This window comes from Gossypium raimondii, chromosome 10 (genome assembly GCF_025698545.1).
Source record: "Gossypium raimondii isolate GPD5lz chromosome 10, ASM2569854v1, whole genome shotgun sequence".
NCBI lineage: Eukaryota > Viridiplantae > Streptophyta > Magnoliopsida > Malvales > Malvaceae > Gossypium > Gossypium raimondii.
Window position 1 is genome coordinate 12,439,407 of NC_068574.1, and position 23,930 is coordinate 12,463,336.

Sequence of the window (23,930 nt, forward strand, 5' to 3'; positions counted from 1 at the left end):
TATTTTATCGTATGAATTTATATTTAGTGGTTTTGACGTCCATCAACTTGTCAACCATTTAACTTTACTTGTAGAGTCTCAAAACTCATGACATTGTACCAAATAATTTCCCAAACATTAAATTGAAATTTTAATAAATATTAGAAAAATTATTTGGTATATCGCCATGAAGTTTTAAATTCCACAAGTAATATCAAAAGTTGACAAGTGTTTTGAAAAAGTATAATAAGATATTAAAAATATATACTATAAATAATACATGTGAATTTTTTAAAACTACTTAAAAATAAAAATAAAATACGTTTTCAATATATCAAGCATAAATATATTTTTTTACCCAGATGTGTCTTGAACATTCTCATTAGTTGTGGCAACTGATATTGCAATTACAATTTTGTAGAAAACATAAAAACGCATTATATATATAAGGCTGTTTTTGTTGAATGTTTTCTATTTCGGAGATGGGGGTCGTGGTGGGAGGGGCAGCAGTCTGGTCGGCGGTGATGGCGTGATTCTTTGAGTTGATCATGGCGAATCTGCGATGGCGGTGTGACGGTGGGATTTCCTTGGCGGCGGCAGGCTCAAGTACTTCAGGCTTATCCACATTAAAGGACGTTGATTTTGTTGGCACAGGGGTGGCGCTTCGCCCGTAAAGCCTTCTAGAAAGCTTGGAAATGACTAAGGTCGCCATTGTCACCGATGGTACGAAAACTACATCCGGAATCGTCTTTATCACGCTCAAATGAGGCAAAAATTCTCCTGCTTTCTTCGCCGCCATGGCTGCTGGCGGCGTCACTATTCCCGTTATTATGGTTGTGTTATCGAGCTGGCTAAGTTTTATTTCCTGGATAAATTTCATAAATATCTTCTTCTTTTTCTCAGGGTCTTTTTCGTTTTCCCATGCTTTAAAACATTTCTGAAATTGTTGATTTGATTTTGATGAGAGGGAAGTTCTATCTAATGTTTCAAAATTAATATATATAGAATAGACTGACCTCGACTTCACGGCGAGATGGGGCATCATAATGTTTACCAGGTAATGCTGCGCTAATAACACTGTACAATCAACGCAACAAAATAAAAATCATTACTATAAATTTTCAAACCATAATTGCCATATATAGGCTATTTTACCAAAATAGTCAAAAAAATATTATATTTACAAAAATAACTCAGGTTTAAAAACAATCACCAAAATAACCTGAAATGAACAGTGAAATGGGGTTGTGGCTTGTCAATGGTCAGAACCACCTCGTATTTTAGACCAATGATTGCCTGATAATTGTGTCAGACTTAAAAAAATGTTTTTTTTTGTTTTGGCCTGTCATTGGCCGGAACCAGTGTATTTTTTTAAAATTGTAAAATATTGGTATACAGAAAAGAAAAAAAGGAAAAAAATTTTGGGTCTTGGCTGTCAATGGGCAAATTTCAGATATCTAATTTTTTCGGTATTGGCCTGTCAATGGCCAGCACCAGAATACGAAAAAAGTAAAAAAAAAATTTGGTGGCCTACCAATGGTCGACACCACCTTTATTGAATTTTTTTTACTTTTTTCGTGTCAATGGCAGGCACCAGTATACGAAAAAAGTAAAAAAAAAATTTTTGGTGGTGGCCTGCCAATGGCCGACAGCACCTTTATGGAATTTTTTTTACTTTTTTCAGAATATGGTCGGCACCAATATCTAAAAAAGTATTTTTTCAGATATCTTTGTCTGCCGCTATTGATGAACCAAAAGTAGAAAAGAAAAATTTTGGGAAAAAAGTGTTACCGACCATTGGCAGGCCACCACCAAATTTTTTTTTACTTTTTTCGTATACTGGTGCCGACCATTGACAGACCAAAAGTAAAAAAAAAATTGAGAAAAAGGTGGTGCCCGCCATTGGCAGGCCACTACCAAATTTTCTTTTTACTTTTTTCGTATACTAGTGCTTGCAATTGACAGACCAAAAGTAAAAAAAAATTTCTAAAAAAGGTGGTGCCGGCCATTGGCAGGCCACCACCAATTTTTTTTTACTTTTTTCGTATATTGGTGTCGGACATTGACAGACCCAAAGTAAAAAAAAAAATTGGAACCAACAAAAATTCTTTTTTTAACTTTTTTCGTATACTGGTGCATGCCATTGACACGAAAAAAGTAAAAAAAAAATCCCATAAAGGTGGTGCTGACCATTGGCAGGCCACCACCAAAAAAAAAATTTGTTTTACTTTTTTCGTATACTGGTGCCTGCCATTAACACGAAAAAAGTAAAAAAAAATTTAAATAAAAGGTGATGCCGGCCATTGACAGGCCACCACTAAAAAAATAATTTTTTTTAGTTTTTTTCGTATTTTGGTGCCGTAATTGACAGACTAATACCCAAATTTTTTTTTGTATACAGGGGCTGGCACCCAAAAATTTTTTTTTCCGTTTTTTTTCTTTTCTATATACCAGTATTATACAATTTGAAAAAAAAAATACACTGCTTCCGGCCATTGGGAGGCCAAAACCAAAAAAAAACATTTTTTTAAGTCTGACACAATTATCAAGCAACCATGGGTCCAAAATACGAGGTGGTTTCGGCCATTGACAGGCCAGAACCCCATTTCACTGTTCATTTCAGGTTATTTTGGTGATTCTTTTTAAACCTGAGTTATTTTTGTAAATATAATATTTTTTTAGCTATTTTGGTAAAATAGCCCCATATATACATTACTTACTTCAAGATATCAAGAATGGCGGCATGGAAATCATCGAAGCTGTTGATTTCTGACTCGGTGAACTGTTCATGAAGAGATTTAAACACATAGCTTAACATCTGTGTAGATGGCAGCCCTGTCATGAATTCAAAACTCAATCTTAGGGCTCTAGATATTATTTGAGATTGAATTAAGAAAATGGGTATTTTTAAAAAGAAAAAAAAGCATACCTTTTCCCATGAAATGACCCATTGAATTGCCCATGTTAAACAGATCCTTGAAAGAAAGAAAGAAACTTGAGACAATATAAGAAGATCCAACAATGATATATTTATATGCAAAGAAAGAATGGAAAAAGAGAGAGTTAGGGTTGTTAGTTTATTTGTAAAGTTAAAGCAAGGAATCCATCATCTTTTCAAGTTACATATTATATATCTTAAACAACTTTATTCCTGTCTTGTAAGTTGTTCCTACCAAAACCAATAGTAAATAAAAGATGTTTTTCTTTATCAAACCATTAGCTTAGTGTTTTGTTTGTTATATTCCTCACATTGCTATGCATATCAGCTTATTTTTATATCCTTACCGATAATTAATGATTTAGATCCAAAACGTAACAAATTGATAACATTGATGATTGTATGGTAACTATTGATGAGAGGTATCAACATGGGAGAAGGTAAGGCGAAGCAAGTGGTGGTGCAAAGGAGACCAATTAGTCGAAGCCACTCATTTTTTTTGAATTTGAAAAAAAAGGGAATCGACTTTGAAGATGAAAACAGGAGTCGCCACCGATCTTTTACTAAGGTGTGATCGGTTCACCATTAAAAATAAATCTTAGGTCTGCGACATTTGAGAAAATAGGTCAGGGAGTCGGTTACGCACGAGGAAGGGTTAGCACCCTCGTAACGCCCAAAATTGGTACCGAATCGATTGTTTAATGTCTTAGTGTCGAATTTTTGAAAAGATTTTAAAATACGATCCATTGAAAAGAAAATTTGAATAAACCAATTTGAATGCACTCATTTTGAAGAAATAAAGTGCTACACTCAGTGAGTTAGAGTGCAACAATTCAATCGTCAAAATTAAGTATTTTCAAATTTCGAAATGAATTTTGAAGAGGTTGTTCGGTCATTTAAGTCAAACGAGAAATCAAAATCCAGTAAGTTAGGTTTCGATTTCTCGGAGTTCTTAAACATCAAACATTGCCTTTCTTTTAAAATCAGGATAATAAAATGTCACATCCAGTAAGTTAGGATCCAACAATTTGAAATCTCAAAAGCTTTATTTTGAAAACATAAGGTTTTTTATCACCAAAGAGATGCTCGATTACCCAAATTCATCAGAAAAAATTGAAGCCTAGTAAGTTAGGGCACAATTCTCTCGCGAATTATGAATGTCGAGTATTATAACATCTAAAAGGGATATCAAAACTTAAACCATGTTAAACACAAAATTTTAAAAAAGGAAATTCGGTGGAATAATGTACAATATTAAGCAGTCATTTGTAATCAAAATGCATTCTAATGATCTACGAATAATTAACAAATACAAACAAGCAATACAATACACCTAAGAGCAAATCTCACATCATATATTATGCTAACATTTAAAAGCTAATGAATCTAAAGTCCATCAAAACACTAAATAAATGAATGCACATGAAAATGTACAAATTTTAAAATAATTTAGGATGTATGAAAAAGAAATTATAATTCAAATAAATTGAAAATAAATAATATATATAAGAATTTGAAATAAATCACAATTATAGTAAAAAAACAATTGTCAAATGGAATAATAATATCCGAATAAATAAATAAAATATCATAATTAAAGAAAATAACATATATTTATTAATTTAAATAAATAATATTTGTAAAAAAAGGATAATAACATATAATACATAAAAATGAAATAAGTGAAATACACCAAGGAGGTTTTTTTGAATGGAATAAATTACGTATGTATTAATAATAAGTAGAAAATACAATAATAAAATAATAATATACATTTGTGTGTAAAATAAACATAATTTGATATAAATTATATATACATATGTGTATAAAATGGTATTATATAAGGGCATTATTGATTTTTTAAGCACTAAAGTATATATGAATAAACATTTTAAGAAAAATGTATTATAAAATATATAATTAATAATTAACATAAAATATAGGCTAATATATTAGAATAGAAAAAGAATTAAAATAACGATATGTAATGAAATAAAATAATGTACATGCATATATATGTGAAAATAAGTAACTATGTATGCTAAGATAATAATAATAACAATAGTAAAGATAATAAATTAAATGATTTTAGCAATAACAATAAAACAGAGGAGAAAATTGGCATTAAAGTAGTAATGCAGGGGAGAAATCTAAAACAAATAAAAGAACGGGTCCAAATCGCAAAGCGCGAATGACATGGGGGACCGAAAGGGGAATATTCCCCACCTTCCAAAACGCGGCGTTGCAAGCTGGACCAAAATGAAATGAAAACATAATATGAGGCCAAATCAGAAAGAAAGAAAACACTTGATTCAAAAGCACCAGAAAATGGGAAGGGCTGGCCGCACAAATATCCCTCCCCACGCCAGAACACGTGAATCTAGCCGTGTCTGGGTCGGCTCATCAGGTCGTGGCCTAAACGACACCGTTTCAGGGCCATTGAATCCGGCCCAAACAGTGACGTTTCATGATTTCCCACTTAACCAACGTTAAAGCTACATTACCCTAAGCAGAAAAGAAAAGAAAAAGATAAAAAAAAACCTAGAAATCTATTAACATGAAAAACCTAAAGAGAACTAAGGTTCTCTGCGCCGTTCTGGGTGTTAGAGGTACCCTAGTAGCCATTGATCCTAGCCCCTGCTCCGATGACGCCAAAGAGAGCCAGGATCGCGCTACCAGGTACGCTTCCTTCCCCCTATTCTTACTATTCCTTTTTGAAACAATAGTTGATGAACATAAAGACGCGAAAAGAAAATAAAGAGAAGACTCAAGTAACCAGCACAAAATAGAAAGAAAAACTCAGAAAATCACCGTTCTCTGCTTTTGATTTTTTGTATTCTCAAATTTTTTTTGTGTATCCAATGCGTGTCCCTTTTTACAGTATTCGAATGGCCTTTCTATGGCCCAAATTACAAAATGAAATGAAAAGAAAATAAAAGAAAATGCTCCCCCCAAATCCCCTCTGTTGCCCCTATTCTACTATCTTTCTCTGCTTGTTTTCGTGTGTATTTTGCAGGTACGAGGGCAGAGGTCGACGTGGAGGTACGGAGGCAGGGGCGCAAGCGCATGGGGCTTGTCACGTAGCGGTGGCGCACGTGTGAAGGGGAGACTGCTGAGGCACTGGGATCCTTTACTGCTAGGGTTTTCGGTGCTTGGGCGGGTATTGGGTTTGTGATACTTGCGTAGGGTTAGGTGACTTGGGTCTTTTGGGCCACTGTAATCGGGTTATGAAAATTGGGTTTGGTATTTAGAGGTTGGGCTTATTGTATTGGGTTGTAACTGGATTGTGGACTTTTAATTTATAATTTGGTTTTATTTTATTCATTTGTTTATTTGGTTTATTTCACTAACGGGCCGGGCAGATTGGGCCTATTACACAATTCATTTAGAACTAAAGAAGGACAAGAGGAAGAGGAAGGTTGTTGTGAAGGTTGAGAAGGCTAAATGCAAAGAGCATTAGGGGCGAAGCTAGAATAACTTTTTAAGGGGGCAAATAAAATTTTAATTTTTTAGTCTATATCTTTATAACTTTTAAAGGATTAAATCGAATTTTTATAATTTTAGGGGGCTAAAGTACAATTTTACCTTCACTAATTTAAAATTTTAAAAAAATTAGAAAGCCTAAATGGCAATTTTTCATTTTAGGGGGGGTTGGGGCCCATGCCAATCCCCCCTAGAATCGCCTCTGGAGAGCATGTGCTTAAGGATGCCAATGAGAAGAAGACTCATTTTCTTTTGTCTTCGAGGATATTTATAGGAGATATCCCTTTGTCTAGTAGTGGTGACATGACAGACTATTACCAAGGAGTTGCCATCATGGAGTGCATGGGGAACATATGTGGTGAGATCTACTCTGTTATTCTCTTTGAAGTAGTACAAGGTTGGTTATACTCAGGTGGAGCCTAATAGTTTTTGAGACAGGACGTGGGGGACATACGTGGTGGGACTCATTCTAACCATAGCAACGGATGGCTTAATGTAAGGAGCGTTCCTATCAACAGCGGATGGTCCTACATGAGTTAACTCGATCATGAGATTGAGCGGCTGATGACAATCCAAAGGACGAGAGGTGGAGAACCTTTTGTGGTATCTTTCCGATGTTCTCTAAGTGAAGAAATATATGTATGAAGAATTACAGATGAAATTGTAAATCTAAGAATGAAAATAATCTGGACCTAAAAATGAAACTTCACTTTTATCAATTATGAATTTAGACTACTTAACTCCTAAATGCTCTACCAAGACAATAGATATATATAGACTTTGAGATAACTGCTCTTCTTAACATCTAGCTAACAATTTTAGCTAACTCTAACTACCTCCCTAACCGACTCATTATATCTTTAACATTCACCCATCTTCCCCACGGGTAAGACCCGAAGAAGATTTCAAAACCGAGTGAAATAAGAAACCAAGAGTGGCTTAGTAAGCACATCAACCACTTGATCAGACGTAGGAACTTCACCAACCAGAATCGATCCTTCACCAACCTTTTCACGAACAAAAAATAGATCCAACTCCACGTGTTTAAACTTGGAGTGTAGAACAGGATTAGCAGCAAAAGCTATCGTACTGGAACTATCACTCCAAATATTAGGCGTATCATCAGACTTAACATTTAATTCCTGAAGTAACAACAGCAACCACATGACATCGCTGGTGACTGCAACAAGACTTCTGTATTCAGCTTCAGCTGTTGATCTAGAGACCACCTGCTATTTCTTGGATGACCACGAAACTAGATTTGACCCAAAAAATACACAATAACCTAACGTGGATCGTCAATCATCAAAGTCCAATCCCTAGTTGGCATCAGCATACCCAACTAGAGACAGCCATCCAGATGGGCAAGAAACAATCTCATGGTAAAGTGTGCTAGACAAGTATAGCAAGATCCGCTTGAGAGCAACCAAATGAACAGTGTTAGGATTATGCATGAACTGCCAAATCCTGTTTACTGCATATGCAATACCAGGCCTAGCAACAACAACATATTGTAATGCTCCAGCAAGACCCCTATACTCAGTCAGATCTGACAGAGGATAGCCATCACCCTTAGACATATTTGATGAGCTAATCATTGGCATATGAACACTTTTAGCAGTAGACATAGAATTTCGTTCAAGAATATCATGGGCATACTTCTTTTGACAAAGATGAAGACAACCGGAGGAAGATCGAGTCACTTCAACCCGAAGGAAATAATAAAGGTCACCCATATCTTTTAACGAGAACTCATCATTCAATAAATTCATAAACCAGTCAATAAAAGTAGGCACATCCCTAGTAACGATAATATCATTTACATACACAAGAATGTAGAGTGTAGAATCAAGTCGTACACGAACAAATAATGAAGCATCCAATTTTGAGCCAACGAAGCCAACTGTCACAAGAAACTCCTTTAACTTTTCAAACCACGCTTGTGGAGCTTGACGAAGACCATATAAAGCTTTTTTTAGACGACACACCAGAGGTTTTCCATCAGAACTAAATTGCACATAACCTGAGGGTTGTTGCATGAATACCTCACTATCAATATCACCATTTAAGAAAGCGTTGTTCACATCAACTTGTCGAAGTGACCAACCTCTAGAGATCGCAATAGACAAGATAACCCTGATAATGGCAGGTTTCACCACTGGACTGAATGTTTCCTGGAAATCACAACCCGGAACTTGAGAACAGTCTTTTGCAACTAAACGCACTTTACGATGATCAACAGACCCATGTGGATTTCGCTTGACCTTAAACAACCATTTACACCCTATAACCTTAGGACTCGGTGGTAGAGCAACAAGATCCCATGTAGCATTGCGAATAAGCGCATCATACTCAGCTTGAGCTGCATCATGCCACTCAGAGCTAGCAAACGCCTCCTCAATCGTAGAAGGTTCCACAGCCTCAACAGTTATGACTCTTGGTTTAAACACACCAACCTTTGATCGAGTAATCATTGGATGAACATTTGTAATAGGTAAAGAAATCTCTGGTCCTGTAGGAGCAGGCGGAACCTCAATAGGATGTGAAATCTCTGGTCCTATAGGAGCAGATGGAACCGTAATAGTGGGTGTAGTGAATTGATCATTAATAGTTGGTGTAGTAGAAGACGAACCAATAGTATCAGCGTTTGGTGAGCTAAAACTGATAGGTGCTAGAGCAGTAGCTACTCCATCCTGAGGAACTGAAGACTTGTTCGATGAACCTGAAGAAGTAGATACAGACACTAAACCTTCAGACTGAAAAGGGACAGTCTTGACCAGAGGAACACATGTGGGAAAAGTGACCGATACACAACCAGACCCCTACATAACAGAAGACAGAAAGAGAAATTGTTGTTCATCAAATTCCACATGACGAGAAATTATAAGCTTACCATCAGGTAAGAAGCACTGATATCCCTTCTGACGAGAACTATATCCCAAGAAAGTGCAGGGCTGAAACCAAAACTCTAACTTATGCATCTGAAACGATCGCAAATACGGATAATAACAACACCCAAAAACACGTAAATGATCATACTTGAGATCATGTCCATAAAGAGCTCTATACGGGGTTTGTCTGTTCAGTACCAGTGTGGGAAGACGATTAATCAGATGAACTGCACAAGTAAACGCATATGCCCAGAACTCCATAGAATGACCCGCTTGTGCCAGAAGAGTAATCCCCATATCCACAATGTGTCAATGTTTACGCTCAGTGACTCTATTTTGTTCAGAAGTATGTGGACACGTCAGGCGATGAATGATACCTTGAAAAGCGAGAACCGAAGTAAAAGCCCGATACTCGCCACCCCAGTCGCTCTGAAATTGTTTTATAGTTTTACCAAACTGAGTTTGAACTAATTTCTAAAATTGGCCAAAATAATCCATAGTCTGAGATTTTTGTCGAATCAGATAAACCCAAGTGAACCGAGTACACATATCAATAAATGACACATAATACAAATTGTTAGCACAATCAATAGTCGCAGGTCCCTAGAGATCATAAACAACCAAAGTAAAAGGATCAGTATACTCAGTAATTGAAGCAGAAAATGACAATTTATGAAACTTTTCTTTTTTACAAGCAGTACAAATACTATCAATAGAAACTTTATTCAAATTGATATGACAGTTATTAAGAACAGTCTTGACAACCGAAGTGGACGGATGGCCAAGACGTTTGTGCCATAACAAAAAAATCTCACTATCATCAGTCTTATTCTGAATTCCAACCTGAGCAGCATACGGATCTATAGTATTTGGAGCAGATGCTTCTGGTAGAGAAAAATGATATAGCCGATTACGAATATGCCCCATCAGCAGAATTTCTTGTGTTATGTTGTCCTTAATAGCACAATATGTGGGGTGAAATTCAAAAAATACACCATTATCAGTTGCAAATTGAGACACCATAAACAAATTTTTCTGTATGACTAGGACATACAAAATATTAGATAACCGAAGCAACCTAGAATGCATAGGTAAAACACCCTGACCGATTGATGAAATCATAGCAGACGTTCCATTACCCATTAAAAGAGAAGATGTACCTGAATACGGGACAACATTTCGCAATGCTGAAGAATCTTGACAAACATGATTACTAGCACCAGATTCAGGGTACCAAGATGTAGTGCCAACCGGCCCAGGAACAGGTGAGTCTGTGCCATCACCACTAGTCTCATGATGATGAGTAGTGTTAATAGAAGGGTCAGAGTAATCAGACGCATGGAAATCACCAAGTCGAGGAAGCCCAATACATACACGAGCCCACGGTTTAGTACACCGCGGAACTGCTACACGACCCGACGGTTGACCATGTGGCCTGAAAGTAATAGATGGATCAATCTGCAAATTATTAGAAACAAGCTCAGTGGCCATTGGAGGGGCAGACAACCTATTACCATGAGTAGGCCCAAAACCACCATCTAGCCCACTATTAAGCCCAAAACCAGACGGCCCATGATGAAGACCAAACGAGGGTGGTCCAGAAAGTTGAGGCCTAGTCTTATGTGTTATCAAGGTCCCTAGAGATCATAAACAATTTATGACTGTTGACCATCACAAAAATTTGTACCATCAGCATAACAATTTCGACCAGCCTCATAAGCATTTTGACCAGCCTCATAAGCACTTTGACCAAGATTAGAAACCTAGGTCGTGTGTTTTGCTGGGAAGGCCGACCATGAGGGCCAGAATCATCAACAGTCGACATCGGAAATCTTACCGAAGAAGTTTAATCGCGATGGTACCGGTAGTAGCAACGCTGGGCGACATGACCGAATCTGGAACAGATCTGGCATTGGAGACGAGGCCGGAAGCTTCTGCCACGACTGCGCGAACTTGAACGGCCATCATGCGTAGAGCCATCTACGGCCGACGGTGAAGAATCTTCTACTAGATTCGCGGCATACACGACCTCCCGAACAGTTTGTACCTAACGATTCTCACATTCGACTAGAGCATCCACTAGACATTGAAAAGGTAAAGTAGTCGGAGATAACGAAGTAGCACCGTAAGCAGAGGGAAGGCTCGCAAACAGCACCGCCGTTCGCTCCACCGTCAAGATGGAAGATCTAGATACTTCCAAGAGTGCACACATCCCTTTCAACTTCACAACATAATCTCGGATCGACAGACTCCCTTTCTTGAGGGAATGAAATTCATGACGCAAACGTGATTGTTTCATATCCGTATCAGCTGTAAATAGTGCCAACGCCGTTGTCCACATATTAGAGGCCGATTGTACATCCTTGAAAGAAGATAAAATCGACGAGCTAATTGTAGATAAGAGCCACGACGTGAGAAGATTATCCTACTGTTGAAATGCCGAAGCCACTAGATTAAGCATAAGAGCACCTTCAAGTGACTGCAGAAACCTCGAAGGAGCAGAAAGAGAACCGTCGACAAAACCAAACAAAACATAACCATTGAAAATAAAACGAACCTGTTGTTTCCATTGAACAAAGGTTCCCTCATCGAGCTTTACAACATCATGTCGAGGAAAGGAATTGACGATGCGATCAGCAGCAAAAATCGATCCATGCGTTCAACAGAGTCAGAGGCAGCAAAATCCGTAGTGGCCATGATCAAGGATCACCGAGCGATTGATACCATGAAGAAATACAGGTATGAAGAATTACAAATGAAATTGAGAATCTAAGAATGAAAGTAATCTGGAACTAAAAATGAAACTTCACTTTTATTAATTATGAATTTAGACTACTTAACTCCCAGATGCACTACCAAGACTGTATATATATATAGACTTTGAGATAACTACTCTTCTTAACATCTAGCTAACAATTTTAGCTAACTCTAACTACCTCCCTAATCGACTCATTATATCTTTAACACTCAGAATGTCACATGTCTAGTCCAAGTGAATGTATGACGTTAACCTTTTAAAATTCGGTGATCAAAATGTAATTTAATATATCGATAATAGAATATGTGAAGATTATGATCATCCATTGTAGCTCCCATAGCCTCTCTCAAAATGAATTGGAACTTAATTTGCCAATCATGGAATCTCATCTTGGCCACTGCCTGCGCCCAAGAAAAGGTGATGGACGTTGCATCCGAGCTAACCACAATCCAATTATCACTTCCACCATAATTCGCCTTAAAACCCTAAAGCCATATGCAATTTTGAGACCTTCCAATACTGCCCACAGCTTCGCCTGGATGACTATAGAGTACCCAACCTACCAGTCACCTCCCCAAGGAGCCACGGGTAACACCACCAACACTCCTAATGCTCAGAGTAAACAATCCCTATCCCTTGGCTTTTCCCATTGAACATGAGCAACCCTCCTCTACCAATTTATTGGAACATCCTTATTGCACCCTCCATATATCGCATCTCATGCCCACGCTAATATTATCTAATTTAAAATTTGTAGGATAACTATAAATAAGTTAGGTTTTTAAAATTTAAAACACATGTAAAAACTAAAAAAAAAATAGTCAAACTTTTTGTAAATATTTTAAATAAATAAGAGTCAAATTAAAATAAAATAAATTTCAAACTTTTAAAATATTTTGGTTTCAAATAAAATCAAAATAACAAATTTTTGAGATTTTGAAATATAACATTTTTTTTGAGATTTGTATTTTGATAATTGATAATTGTTATAAAATAAAAAAGGAAGAAAAGTAAAAAGGGATATCTACAATATAAGTCTATATTTATAGATATAAGAAGTATAAATAATATAAAATTCTATTTCTAATCAACATTAGTGTTTTAAAGTACATCAAACTTTCAATTCTAATAGACATTCATTTTATAATAATAAAATATTTATAACAATAATATATATTTTAATTAAGCATTTATTGTATTTGCAATTTGCTATCAAGTTCATCTAATATAAGTAGAAATCTAATATTTTATGACAATAAAAATGATAATTACAATTTCTATAAATTAAAATAAATTAATAATTTATGTTATGAGTATTATTATTATTGTTGTTGTTTTTAAAATTATATTTAATTTAAGTTTGGATCACTTTAGATTACTTGTTCGAGTCATTTTTAATTTGAGTCTATTTCATATATGGGTTAATTTTTTATTTAACCTATTTTTCATGATTAAATCAAAGTAAATTGAATAGAAATATGAGTTAATGGGAAAGGACTCAAGGAGGAGCGTTGAAGGTTCCCAATTTTTGAAGGACAACAAAAATCAGGTGGTCCTCACTATTTAACACTTGACGTCTCCATGACTGCTCCATTGCTTCCATTACTTTCTTCTTTGTAAAGCCTTTCACTCTGCTATTTATAGTACCTACCTGCCTTCTTTTACTTTTGTTTCTTTACTGCTTTTTTATTTCAATCTTTATTTGTTTCTTCATAGCTTTACAGAGGGTTGTGAGGGAGGATTTAAACAATGGGCTCATCTAAGTTTAGGGTTTATTTATCAACCACTTAAACAATCATATAATTCTATTCCAAAGATATATCAATATTTTAAGTAAAATAATTAAATAAAATATTTTTATATTTCAATGGGTTTGTTTCGATTCGAATTAAAATTTTAATATTAAAATTAATATTTGATTTTTACTTAAGGGTAAATTATACTAACAGTCACTCAACTTTGGAGTAATTGACAAAATAGTCACCTAGGTTTCATTTTAGTCACTCAACTTAAAAAAAAATACAAAACAATCCTTTTAACCATTTTTCGTTACAGACGTAACGGCAAAGTGACATGACAGATGACAGATTGCTTGGTGTCATTAACCGTCCAGTTGGCCAGTTAGCACCAATTTAAACAACCCCTTTAGCACCAATTTAGGGTTTAGGCAGTAGAAGAAGAAGAGAAAAAGAATGAGAAGAAGAAGAAGGAGAAGAGAAAAATAGAGATGTTGGTTGTGATTCCGGTGTACTATTGTGGAAACCCAGCCAAATTAAACATGTCTTGGTCCAATGACAACCCAAGTATGAGGTTTTTTGGATGTAAAAAGTTTGGGAGTGGGTTTCAAAAACCATGTCGTTTTTTTCACTTGGTTTGATCCACCATTGACGCCTCGTTCACAAATTGTGTTGTTAGGTCTTTTAAAAAAAAGTGAGGACATTGGAGAATTCAAGGAGGAGGGAGAGAAAAACATGGGTTTTGGTGCTTGTATTTGTAATATTATTGCTATTTTTTAAACCCTAAACCAGCTTATGTTGTTGTTAGCACCCTTATGTGGCTGTTGGTATACTGTTTTGTTATATATTCATGGTGAGTTGGGTCCTAAATGTAATGGCATATAAAGGGTAGAAGTTTGCTAATTGTAATGGGAGAATATTTGGTTATTGTAATGGTATGGTATTCTTATACATTTGTATTTCATTTCATTTGAATTTCTGAATGTTTAATCTTCTTTTAAAATTTGAAAGAGTATTTGATTTTTGTTTTTTATTTTCTTACATTGCTTGGTTCAACGCTCATATGTTAGAAGAAATAAAATAGATGAAAAACAAAAATAGAAACATATTGTAAGGGCAAACTATTGCCAAATTTCATGGATTAATGCTCATATATTAAGACCAAACTGTTTACAAAAGGAAGGGCAAACTATTGCCAAATTTGCCTACAACTCAATACAATTGAACAAATATGAATTATATGCAAATTTACAAAAAATAATCTACCTAAGTTAATAAATCAGTAGCAGGTATAGGCAAATATACACAAGTTCAAAAAGCTAACAAAATAAAGTCTTGTTTACAATGTCATCATTGGTCTGTCACAAATGACTTTTGAGTAGAAGACATTCATCTAACAATGGTTGGTTTCCTCTTGAATGGAAGCTTTTCTCTTGGGTAGCATCTTGTTGGTGAGTTGGAGCTAATTGTTGAGGAGTTAGGGAAGTTTGTAATTGAGTTGGGTAGTCTTTTGCTGATTTGAGGTAAATTGTTGCTGGGTTAGGGCAACCACTTGGTTGTGAACACCAACTTTGTGTCTTTTGACCTATAGGAACAAGTGAAATCCACGAAACAAATTCATAACTTAAGTAATATAATTAAGCAAAGGCAGATGACTTACTGGAATATTTTTACCAACTTCCCTTTTGCAACTCCTCTTATTGTGGCTTATTTTGTTGCATTTACTGCACATCATTTCCTCCCCTCTCTTGCTCAACATTTCTGTTGTTTGTGGTTTATTAGGTTCTTTCCTTCTCACTTTAGTAGGTCTGCCAGGTGGCCTTCTTAGTGTAGGAGGCAGTATTGACAGCATGTTTGGCACAGACAACCATTCCTAAGGACCTCTTACTAGCCTTATGAAGTTGGAGTAAATGGCAAGCTAGGTTTGCTTGGTGTACCAGGTTTGTACATAAGTTTCTGGAAACTTATCTTTTAGATGAACGACAGCCACTGCATGCATTCAAGGGATGGCAGTGAGATCCCAATTCCTGCAGGAGCAGGAATTCTCAACTAGGTCCACCACATGCTGACTGTCTGGACCACATTCAACCTGATAGTTGTCCTCATTAGCATATGATGGAACACACCTAAAAAGCAGACACTAAAACAATATTAAAAATAACATGTGATCAGCCCCACCAATAATTATACACAAGGTATAAATATATTTAAAAAATGGCAGAATAAAGACATACATGTATTGGTCCAACAACATGTGATCAGCCCCATTAGCAATTATATATAAGGCAGAATAAATGCATCAATATATTAAAAAGGGTAAATTTACCTCAGTGAATCTTTGATATTGACATCTAGCTTTTTCTTGATCTTTGGACACAAGATTCTTTTAATTTTCTCAGCTTCTTCCTTCTTCTTAACAATCAGCAACATTATATTGGTCCTAATTGTTTCCATCATTGTCAGAATAGGTTTCCCTCTTTCTTCCAATGTCACCTACTAGTAAGCAACATAAAGGATTAGTGAACTGCATGTACTTAATGATTAGTAAGTAACATAAAAAAATAGGGGTTTACCTTGTTAAAGCATTCAAAAAGATTATTTACCAACATGTCAAATTGACTCCTAATTGAGAAGTGGGACCTTGACTAGTGAGCAGGGTTATTTTCCTTCAATCAATTATAAACATGCTAATTGGTATTCTTCAGTTTAGCCATGACATCCTCAAAATCCCTTTGAGTGCTTGCTCTGGCAGTTTTCCAAAGCAAATCTTTCAATTCTTTTATTCGGAAACCAACTTTCTTGAAATTGGCATGTAGGTGTCTAACACAGTATCTTGTTTCTACATTAGGAAACAATATATATTACTTTCAAAAGTCCCTGCAAATAGAACAAATATAGTTTAATTCTTTGATATGCCATAAACCCTAAACAGAAGCAACATAAAATAAAGTAGACAAATGGAGTTTTACCTTTTGTTTGTCAGACATGAAAAATATCTGGTATGAGCTCACAATTTTCCAAGTCTAGTACGAGCAAATCCAAGAACTAGAGCCATGATGCTTGGTTTTCACTTTCAACAGCAGCATATGCAATAGGATAGATGTCATTATTTGCATCTATCCTAATAACTGCCAATAGGTAGCCACCAAAGTATCCTTTCAAGAAACATTTATTTAAACCTATTATCCTCCTACAACCAACCCTATAGTCATTTTTGCATGCCTACAGACAGACATATCCTTTGAAACAACCTATTATCCAGATAACAGATTGTTGTTGTCCCCTCATTTTGGGTCCTAACCTCCAACAAATACTCATAAATCTTATCATATTGAGCCTTATGAGCTCCTTCAATTAATTTCAATGCCCTAAGTTTAGCCTTCCTGCATTTGGTTAGTGAGACAAGGCAAAAGAAATCACTTTTATCATCTTGTTACAATGATGTCAAAGAATAGTCAAGATCAATAATGAGGTTTTCTTTATAATGTTGACCTATCCAAGATGAGGTTACATTCTTATTTCTATAGACTTTAGAGCAAGAATGGTTAGGGTTTGAACTCCTAATTTTCCAAGTTTGGTCAGTAGGGTCATTAGGGTTTAGTCTAGAGGCCCATATGAACCAAGAACATTTTTCATTGCAGACTGCCTTTAACCTCTTTAGATCATTTTTGGAGAACTTAATAAAATAACTATTCAACCTACCATATGATTGGGAGCTTCTTTTAGATTGTCTTTGGACTTAAAGAACATTCCAATATGAAGTTTAGGATTACTCATGTCATTGTCTAGGTTGCACTCAGGCCAATTTTGGCCATTTGAGTCAGATTCATGTGCACTATCTAACCTCTCAGAATCATCACTATCACACAGTTCCCTTATTTCTATATCATCCATGTTTAAACCATCTAGATTAACCGTTATCCTATTAAACACATCACTATCAAATACATCATTAACAAACCCATCACTATCAGACACATCAAAATCAACCATTTCTTCTTCACTCTCATTAAATTTATCATCAATTAAACCTGCCAAATAAATTTACAGTCAATAAAGGCAGACAACAACCAAACAATTTAATACAACATAAGCAATGACCAAACAATTTAATACAACATGACAGACAATAACCAATACAAAAATAATTTAACACAAACACAACCATTTTTTTCATGCACATGGCAGGCAATAACCAAACACTTTAACCCTAAACCTAAGCAATGGCAGACAATAACCAATACAATATAGAAGCTAAAGAAAAAATTTAATCCAATTGATATTTGAAACTAGGAGCAGATTTGTCTTTTAATAACCAAACAATAACCAAACTTGATATTGTTTGATACAAACTGTAATACCCAATTTGCCCGGCCCACAATAAAAACCAAATAAATAAAAAATTAAAACCAAGTAGTTCACAGTCCATGTCCAGTTACAGTAGCCCAATTACAAAAAAAAAACTAAGCCCAATAAAACCCAAATGTCATTAGCCCAAATAACCTAAACCCTAACCCAATAAGCAACCCAATACACTCAACATTTTTAGCAAAAAAAAACCCTAGGCAGGACCTAACTGCCGCTGCTGTCGCCGCCTCTTGCGCGCCGCACCTCCACGTGTGCCGCCACGTCTATACCTGCAAAACGAACTAGAAGAGTCCTAAAGTAAAAAAACAGTGTAAAAAATAGAAAAATAAGTGGTATTTTCGGGCTATAAAAAGGGCTCCAATTTTGTATTTTTTTTACTTAAGAATGAATAAAAGACAGGGAAAAAAATCAACACAAAAGAAAAATTCAAAGGTAGTTCTACTATTTTTTATTTTCTTTATTTTTTTTTTCGTTTGTTTTCTTAAAAAAAGGAAAATAAAATAAAAAGGAGAGGAAAACGTACCATTTGAGGTCGGGAAGTCGAAAAGCACCAAAAAATGGGCTCTGTTTCGGTTTTTCGACCACCGCGGACGGCGGCGCCGTCGCAGGTGACCGATGGCTGCCGCAGTGGTTCGGCACCGGAGTTCCACCGAATTTTGGAAAGAGAGGAAGAACTTTGAGAGGTTTTTGAAGGGTTTTTTTTTTTGAAGAAGAAAGGAATAAAATGAATTTTTGATAAAAAAGTTGATTTATAAAGCTTTTCAAAATGGAGTCATTTTGGTTTAAAATACCAGGCGCAAAACGGTGCCGTTTTAGGCCCTTGACCCACGCGGTGACCCGAACCAGGGGAAGGATCCGCGTGTTTTTGCTTCAGCGGGATATTTGCGCAAATGGTCCCTCCACTTTTTATACTTGCTTTAATTAGATCCTTTTTGTTTATTTTTATTTCTTTTAATTAAGCCTGTTAATTTTGTTTCATCGCATTTTAATCCCGAATGAAGTGACGCGTTTTGGAGGAAGGAAAAATTACCCTTTTAGTCCCTCCTTGTTATTCGCGCGTTCAGAAGGGTCATCCTTTTTCATTTACTTTTGATTTGCCTTAGATTTTTTTAAAAGCTCAATTTAGTCATTTTTTGTTATTTTTTCTATTTTATTATTAATTTAATTAATTTAATATTATTATGTTATTATTTTACCTTTATTATTCATATATTTATTTTTATCATAACTATATCATTAAATCAATTTTTTTACGTTATTATTTCCATTATATTTCTTATTTACTTATTTAAACACTTTAAGTGCACTTTTTTTATGTAATTTCAAAACTTTAAACTATTTATTAATATTATTATTTTTATAACCCTAATTTCACCTTTTTTTAATAATCATTTTAATATTTCCTAGATTAAGTTCCTCAACGCTATTTTGTGTATTTATTTATTAATTTCTTTTAATTTTAATATTGTTTTGTTATATTTTTATACTATTTCTTATACCTTTATTATTCATTATTATTGTTGATTTATTGTTTTAATATTAAAGTGATGTATATTATGTGATCATTGTTATTTTACATTCGTATTCTCGTTATTCATTTTAATATTTTATTCGTGTAACATTTCAAGTATCGCATCAATTTCGACCCAAATGCATATTTAAAAATAAAAATAAAAATACTTCGTATTTTGGAATTCGAAAATATTGTATCCTAACTTACGGAGTCTCGATTTTTTTGATAATTCTAAATATACGACCCCTTTTAAAAAAACATGTTTTAAAAAAAATTGTCTTGGGAATTAGAAAAGGAACGTGTTCCAACTTACGAGATATGATTTCTTCTCCAAAGCCGAGATGATCAAAATTTCTAAAAATAAATAAATTTTTGGTGTTTACTCTCGTGTTGGGATTAGAGATATTGTGTCCTAACTCACGGGATACAATTTTTTTCTCGATTAATGTGAAATACACCCTTCTTTTTTAATAAGAGGATCATATTTTTAAATTTCTTTGCGAATTTTTAATTTTCTGACATTAGGATGTTAATTAATCAATTAGGTACCAATTTTTTGGGCGTTACGAGGGTGCTAATCCTTCCTCGTGCGTAACCGACTCCCGAGCCCGTTTTCTCGAATTTTTTAGACCAAAATTATTATTTTAATAAATTAAAATGTTTTATTAAAATGATTAATTTCAAGGTGACCCGATCACACCTCGAAAAAGATTGGTTGCGACTCCTGTTTTCTCATTTTTATTTTCAAAATAAAAGTAGACCTCTTTTTGTTTTAAAAAATGGTTTCGAAACAAACAATAAACATGATATACACAACATCATGCACTTGCACATGACATACACAACATCATGCACTTGCACATGACATACACAACATTAGTTTGATACAAACAATAAACTTGACATACACAACATCAGTTTGATACAAACAATAAACATGACATACACAATTTCATGCACATGGCATACCATACATAGTATCTACCATTCACTTTAATAAGCAGACCCTAAACCCCATATGAATAACAAGTAAAACCAAAATCAAAATAACCCTAAATCTAAAAAATCAAAAACTAAATATAGAAACTTACCGTTACAGTGGATGTAACAACATTGACAGCTTCTCTTCTATTGACCATTGTTGTTAAGAATCAAAAACACTGATAGGTTTCTCGTTTTGTCTTCTCTTCTCCCCAAACAAAAAATATAAATCGATTTCTAAACCTAGACCCTGTTAATCGATTACCAAATTAATTTTCTAAACCTAAACCAACCTTGTCAAATCGATTCCTGAATCATTTTCTAACCCAAAGTTGTGGACTCAAATTCGGATAATTAAAAAAAATGTTGATATCCAACCCAAAACTTCTCGATCGAGCCTATTAGTCTATTTGTGTGAAATAATGGGCGAAGTTTAGGAGAGAAAGTAGAGGTGTTCATGAGTCGGGTCGAGTTTGGGTTGGGCCTAGACATGGTATTAACATACACTTTATGTTTGCCCAAGCCCAATCCGACCCAAAATATGGGTCTAAATTTTTTCTCAAACCTGTAAATGACTAACCCAAGCCTATTTTAGGTCTATCTATATTACTTTTTAAAAAAAATAATATGTTATTTTATTTTAATATTTAATAAATTTATATTTTTAATTATTAAAATTTTATTTATAGTCAAATTATTAATTTTTGTAATGTTCACATTATAGTGGTTGTTAACTAATAAGGTGAACAAGGAAAGAAGATAAATGTAGAATAAAGGAGAGAAGGATGAAAGTCAGGAAGAGATTTATGTTTTCCTAGGAGAGAGTTTGGAGATTTAGGATAAGAAAAAGTCCCACGTGAGCTATTTGTATGACCATTTTATAGTGGGGGGGGGGGGCAAACTTAGCTACGTGTTCTAAGATTGTTGATGTGAAAGTCTGATTTGATACCCTTAACAGTGACGGTAACGATAACGTGATGTCTCAGGATAAGACATATTAGAGCGACTAGCAATCAATTACTCTAAGTCTCCACGTGCCTCACATAGTCTTAGCGGAGCTATCCATTTCCAAAGTTTGTCAAGTTAGGGTTCGCGAACTAGCCTAGATTCTCAATGTGATTGGTTTCATTGGGAGGCATGTGTTCAGCTTTCTATAGATACATGGTCAGGTTCGCGAGGTATGGTATAAGGTTCGCGAAGCCCATTACATAAGGTATAACAAGAATATTATATACTACTTTAATTTTTGTGTTATAAATTACATAATATATAAAAATAACATATATATATATATATAACATTACAAACTTAAAGAAAACATGTCGGATTGGGTTGGACTCGTGCCATGAATATTCAAACCCGATCTCATCTATATTTTAAACGAATCTAATTATTTTGCCAAGCCCATTTTTCAGGTCTAACATTTTTACTTAGATCCTTTTAATTTTAGGCAGACACTCCGACTTGGATATGTAAACTTTCCATGAAGTAGCTGGGAAACGGATTTAAATTGAGGCAAAGGTCGCATCAAACGCGGTGTTTATTACTTAAGCTGATAATCCTCTATGTTATACCAAATGGAGATTATAAACATTCAAAGATACTTCAAATATATTTTTAAAAGATGAAATATATTGGACTGAATACATACTGCTACCTAACCTTTACATATTGAATTCGAATGACACATAGTTTACATGTGAAACCCAAAAGTAAGATCCTTTAACCATTCAAAGCGTTCAATGGCGTGAAAACGCTTGCTTTACTTTTCTCTCTCTTTCTCTTTCATCTTTTTCATCTTCAATTCATGCTGCAGTTTCTTCTCTTCCATGGCAGAAACCAATATTGCGTTCTTTTTCTCACCCTTTTTGCTACGTTTGATGAAAACTACGTTGTTCAACGGAACTGTTTCAACTACATTAGCTGAGCATTTACATCCACTATACATCCCCATTATTCTCTTCTCTATGAAACCCTTGTTTAAATCTTGTTGCTTCTTTGAAACTTGGCCAACTTTCTTGTTTTTAACAACCTTACTGTTTCGGCTCACTGTATTTCTACGAACTTTCAAGTCTTGCAATTCTAGTACGGGTGCTCGAACCACACCTATCCTGAAAAACCCCCACATTGACCATGTCTGGTTTCGAATTCCGACATTGACTGGTCGAGTTTTCGACAGGCTTACCTGCGGTTTGGGACTTGGATCTGTGCTGAGCTTGTTTCTGAAATTTATAGACTTGGAGTTGGAATTTGAAACTGCGATGGAATTAGTAGTATTATTACTGCTGATAACACTTGTGAAGCCACTTAATGAACCATGGTCCATGGACTCTGACCACCGGCACCCACTGTCAGACCAAACCAAGTCCCACAGGGGCAATATCTGGCCTTTAAAGAAGACCTGATCAGCTGAACACATTTGTGGGTCTGTTAATGAGCCAAAGTTGAAATCTTCATCAGATTTAAATGCTTGGGGTTCACCATTTTCTTCATTCCTTGGTTGAACTTGGTTCTCCAATGGCAGATCAGATAGTGACAGTGCGTCTTCTTCATCACTGCTAATTGCAGTGCTTTCCATGGCTTCCAAAGTTGAAACAAACTGATACTTGTTGTAATTCAAGCAAGAAATGGTGCAGAAAGTGGGATTTTATAGGCAAATTTTGAATTGCAGAGAGAATCATAGGGTGGGGATTGAAATAGGAAGATAAATAGAATATGAAGAAACAAGGGGAAAATGCAGAATTGCAGTGCATTAGCCTAGCTAGTATTCATGCTTTGATTCTCTGCAATATTCAAAGATGGATACTGAGCATATGATTTCCAAATAATTGAATATATATAAATATATACATATACCTACATCAATTTATGCACTCACATTCATTTTCTTCAATATTATTGTCGACTGTGGAGGAAAGTGTGGGGGCGGTTAGATTTTATGCTCTTGTGGGGCTAAAAGCTTAAACACAAAACATATGTTATGAAAAACCCAATGAGGTGTTGGTTGTGCTGGTAAAAATCGAGACACTGTAATTTGTGAACATTAAGTGCAGGTTACATAGGTGAGTTTAGTAAGTAAATTATTTCGTTCAGATTAGTTAATTATAACTTTTTTAAAAAGGTATTACCAAAATAATGAAATCTGGGAAGGAAAAGTAAACAATGGAATGGGAAGTTTATGTTAAGTCACTGGGTCGTCGTCTGACAGCAGAAACAAGTTCAGGGATTCCATCTTATGAAAGGAATATATAATTGGGTATTTTAACCCGTCGGCAATGCCATA

At 35.0% G+C, this 23,930-nt stretch overlaps 3 protein-coding genes across 4 annotated transcripts in view; 1 reads left to right on the forward strand and 2 right to left on the reverse strand.

Annotated features, from left to right (window-relative positions):
- The window catches only part of LOC105778510 (integrin-linked protein kinase 1), an 82,324-nt gene that overhangs the window by 17,061 nt on the left and 41,333 nt on the right, over window positions 1–23,930 (forward strand). The gene's annotated exons all lie outside the window — the stretch shown is intronic.
- On the reverse strand, window positions 362–3,004 carry LOC105774924 (uncharacterized). Its single transcript, XM_012597490.2, has 4 exons — window positions 2,909–3,004; window positions 2,700–2,814; window positions 996–1,056; window positions 362–916 (listed from the first exon to the last, which is right to left on the reverse strand). The coding sequence occupies exons 1-4, from the start codon at window positions 2,940–2,942 to the stop codon at window positions 362–364; spliced, it is 765 nt and encodes a 254-aa protein (XP_012452944.2). The 5' UTR covers window positions 2,943–3,004.
- On the reverse strand, window positions 22,410–23,225 carry LOC105776991 (uncharacterized). Its single transcript, XM_052622367.1, has one exon. The coding sequence runs from the start codon at window positions 23,223–23,225 to the stop codon at window positions 22,410–22,412; it is 816 nt and encodes a 271-aa protein (XP_052478327.1).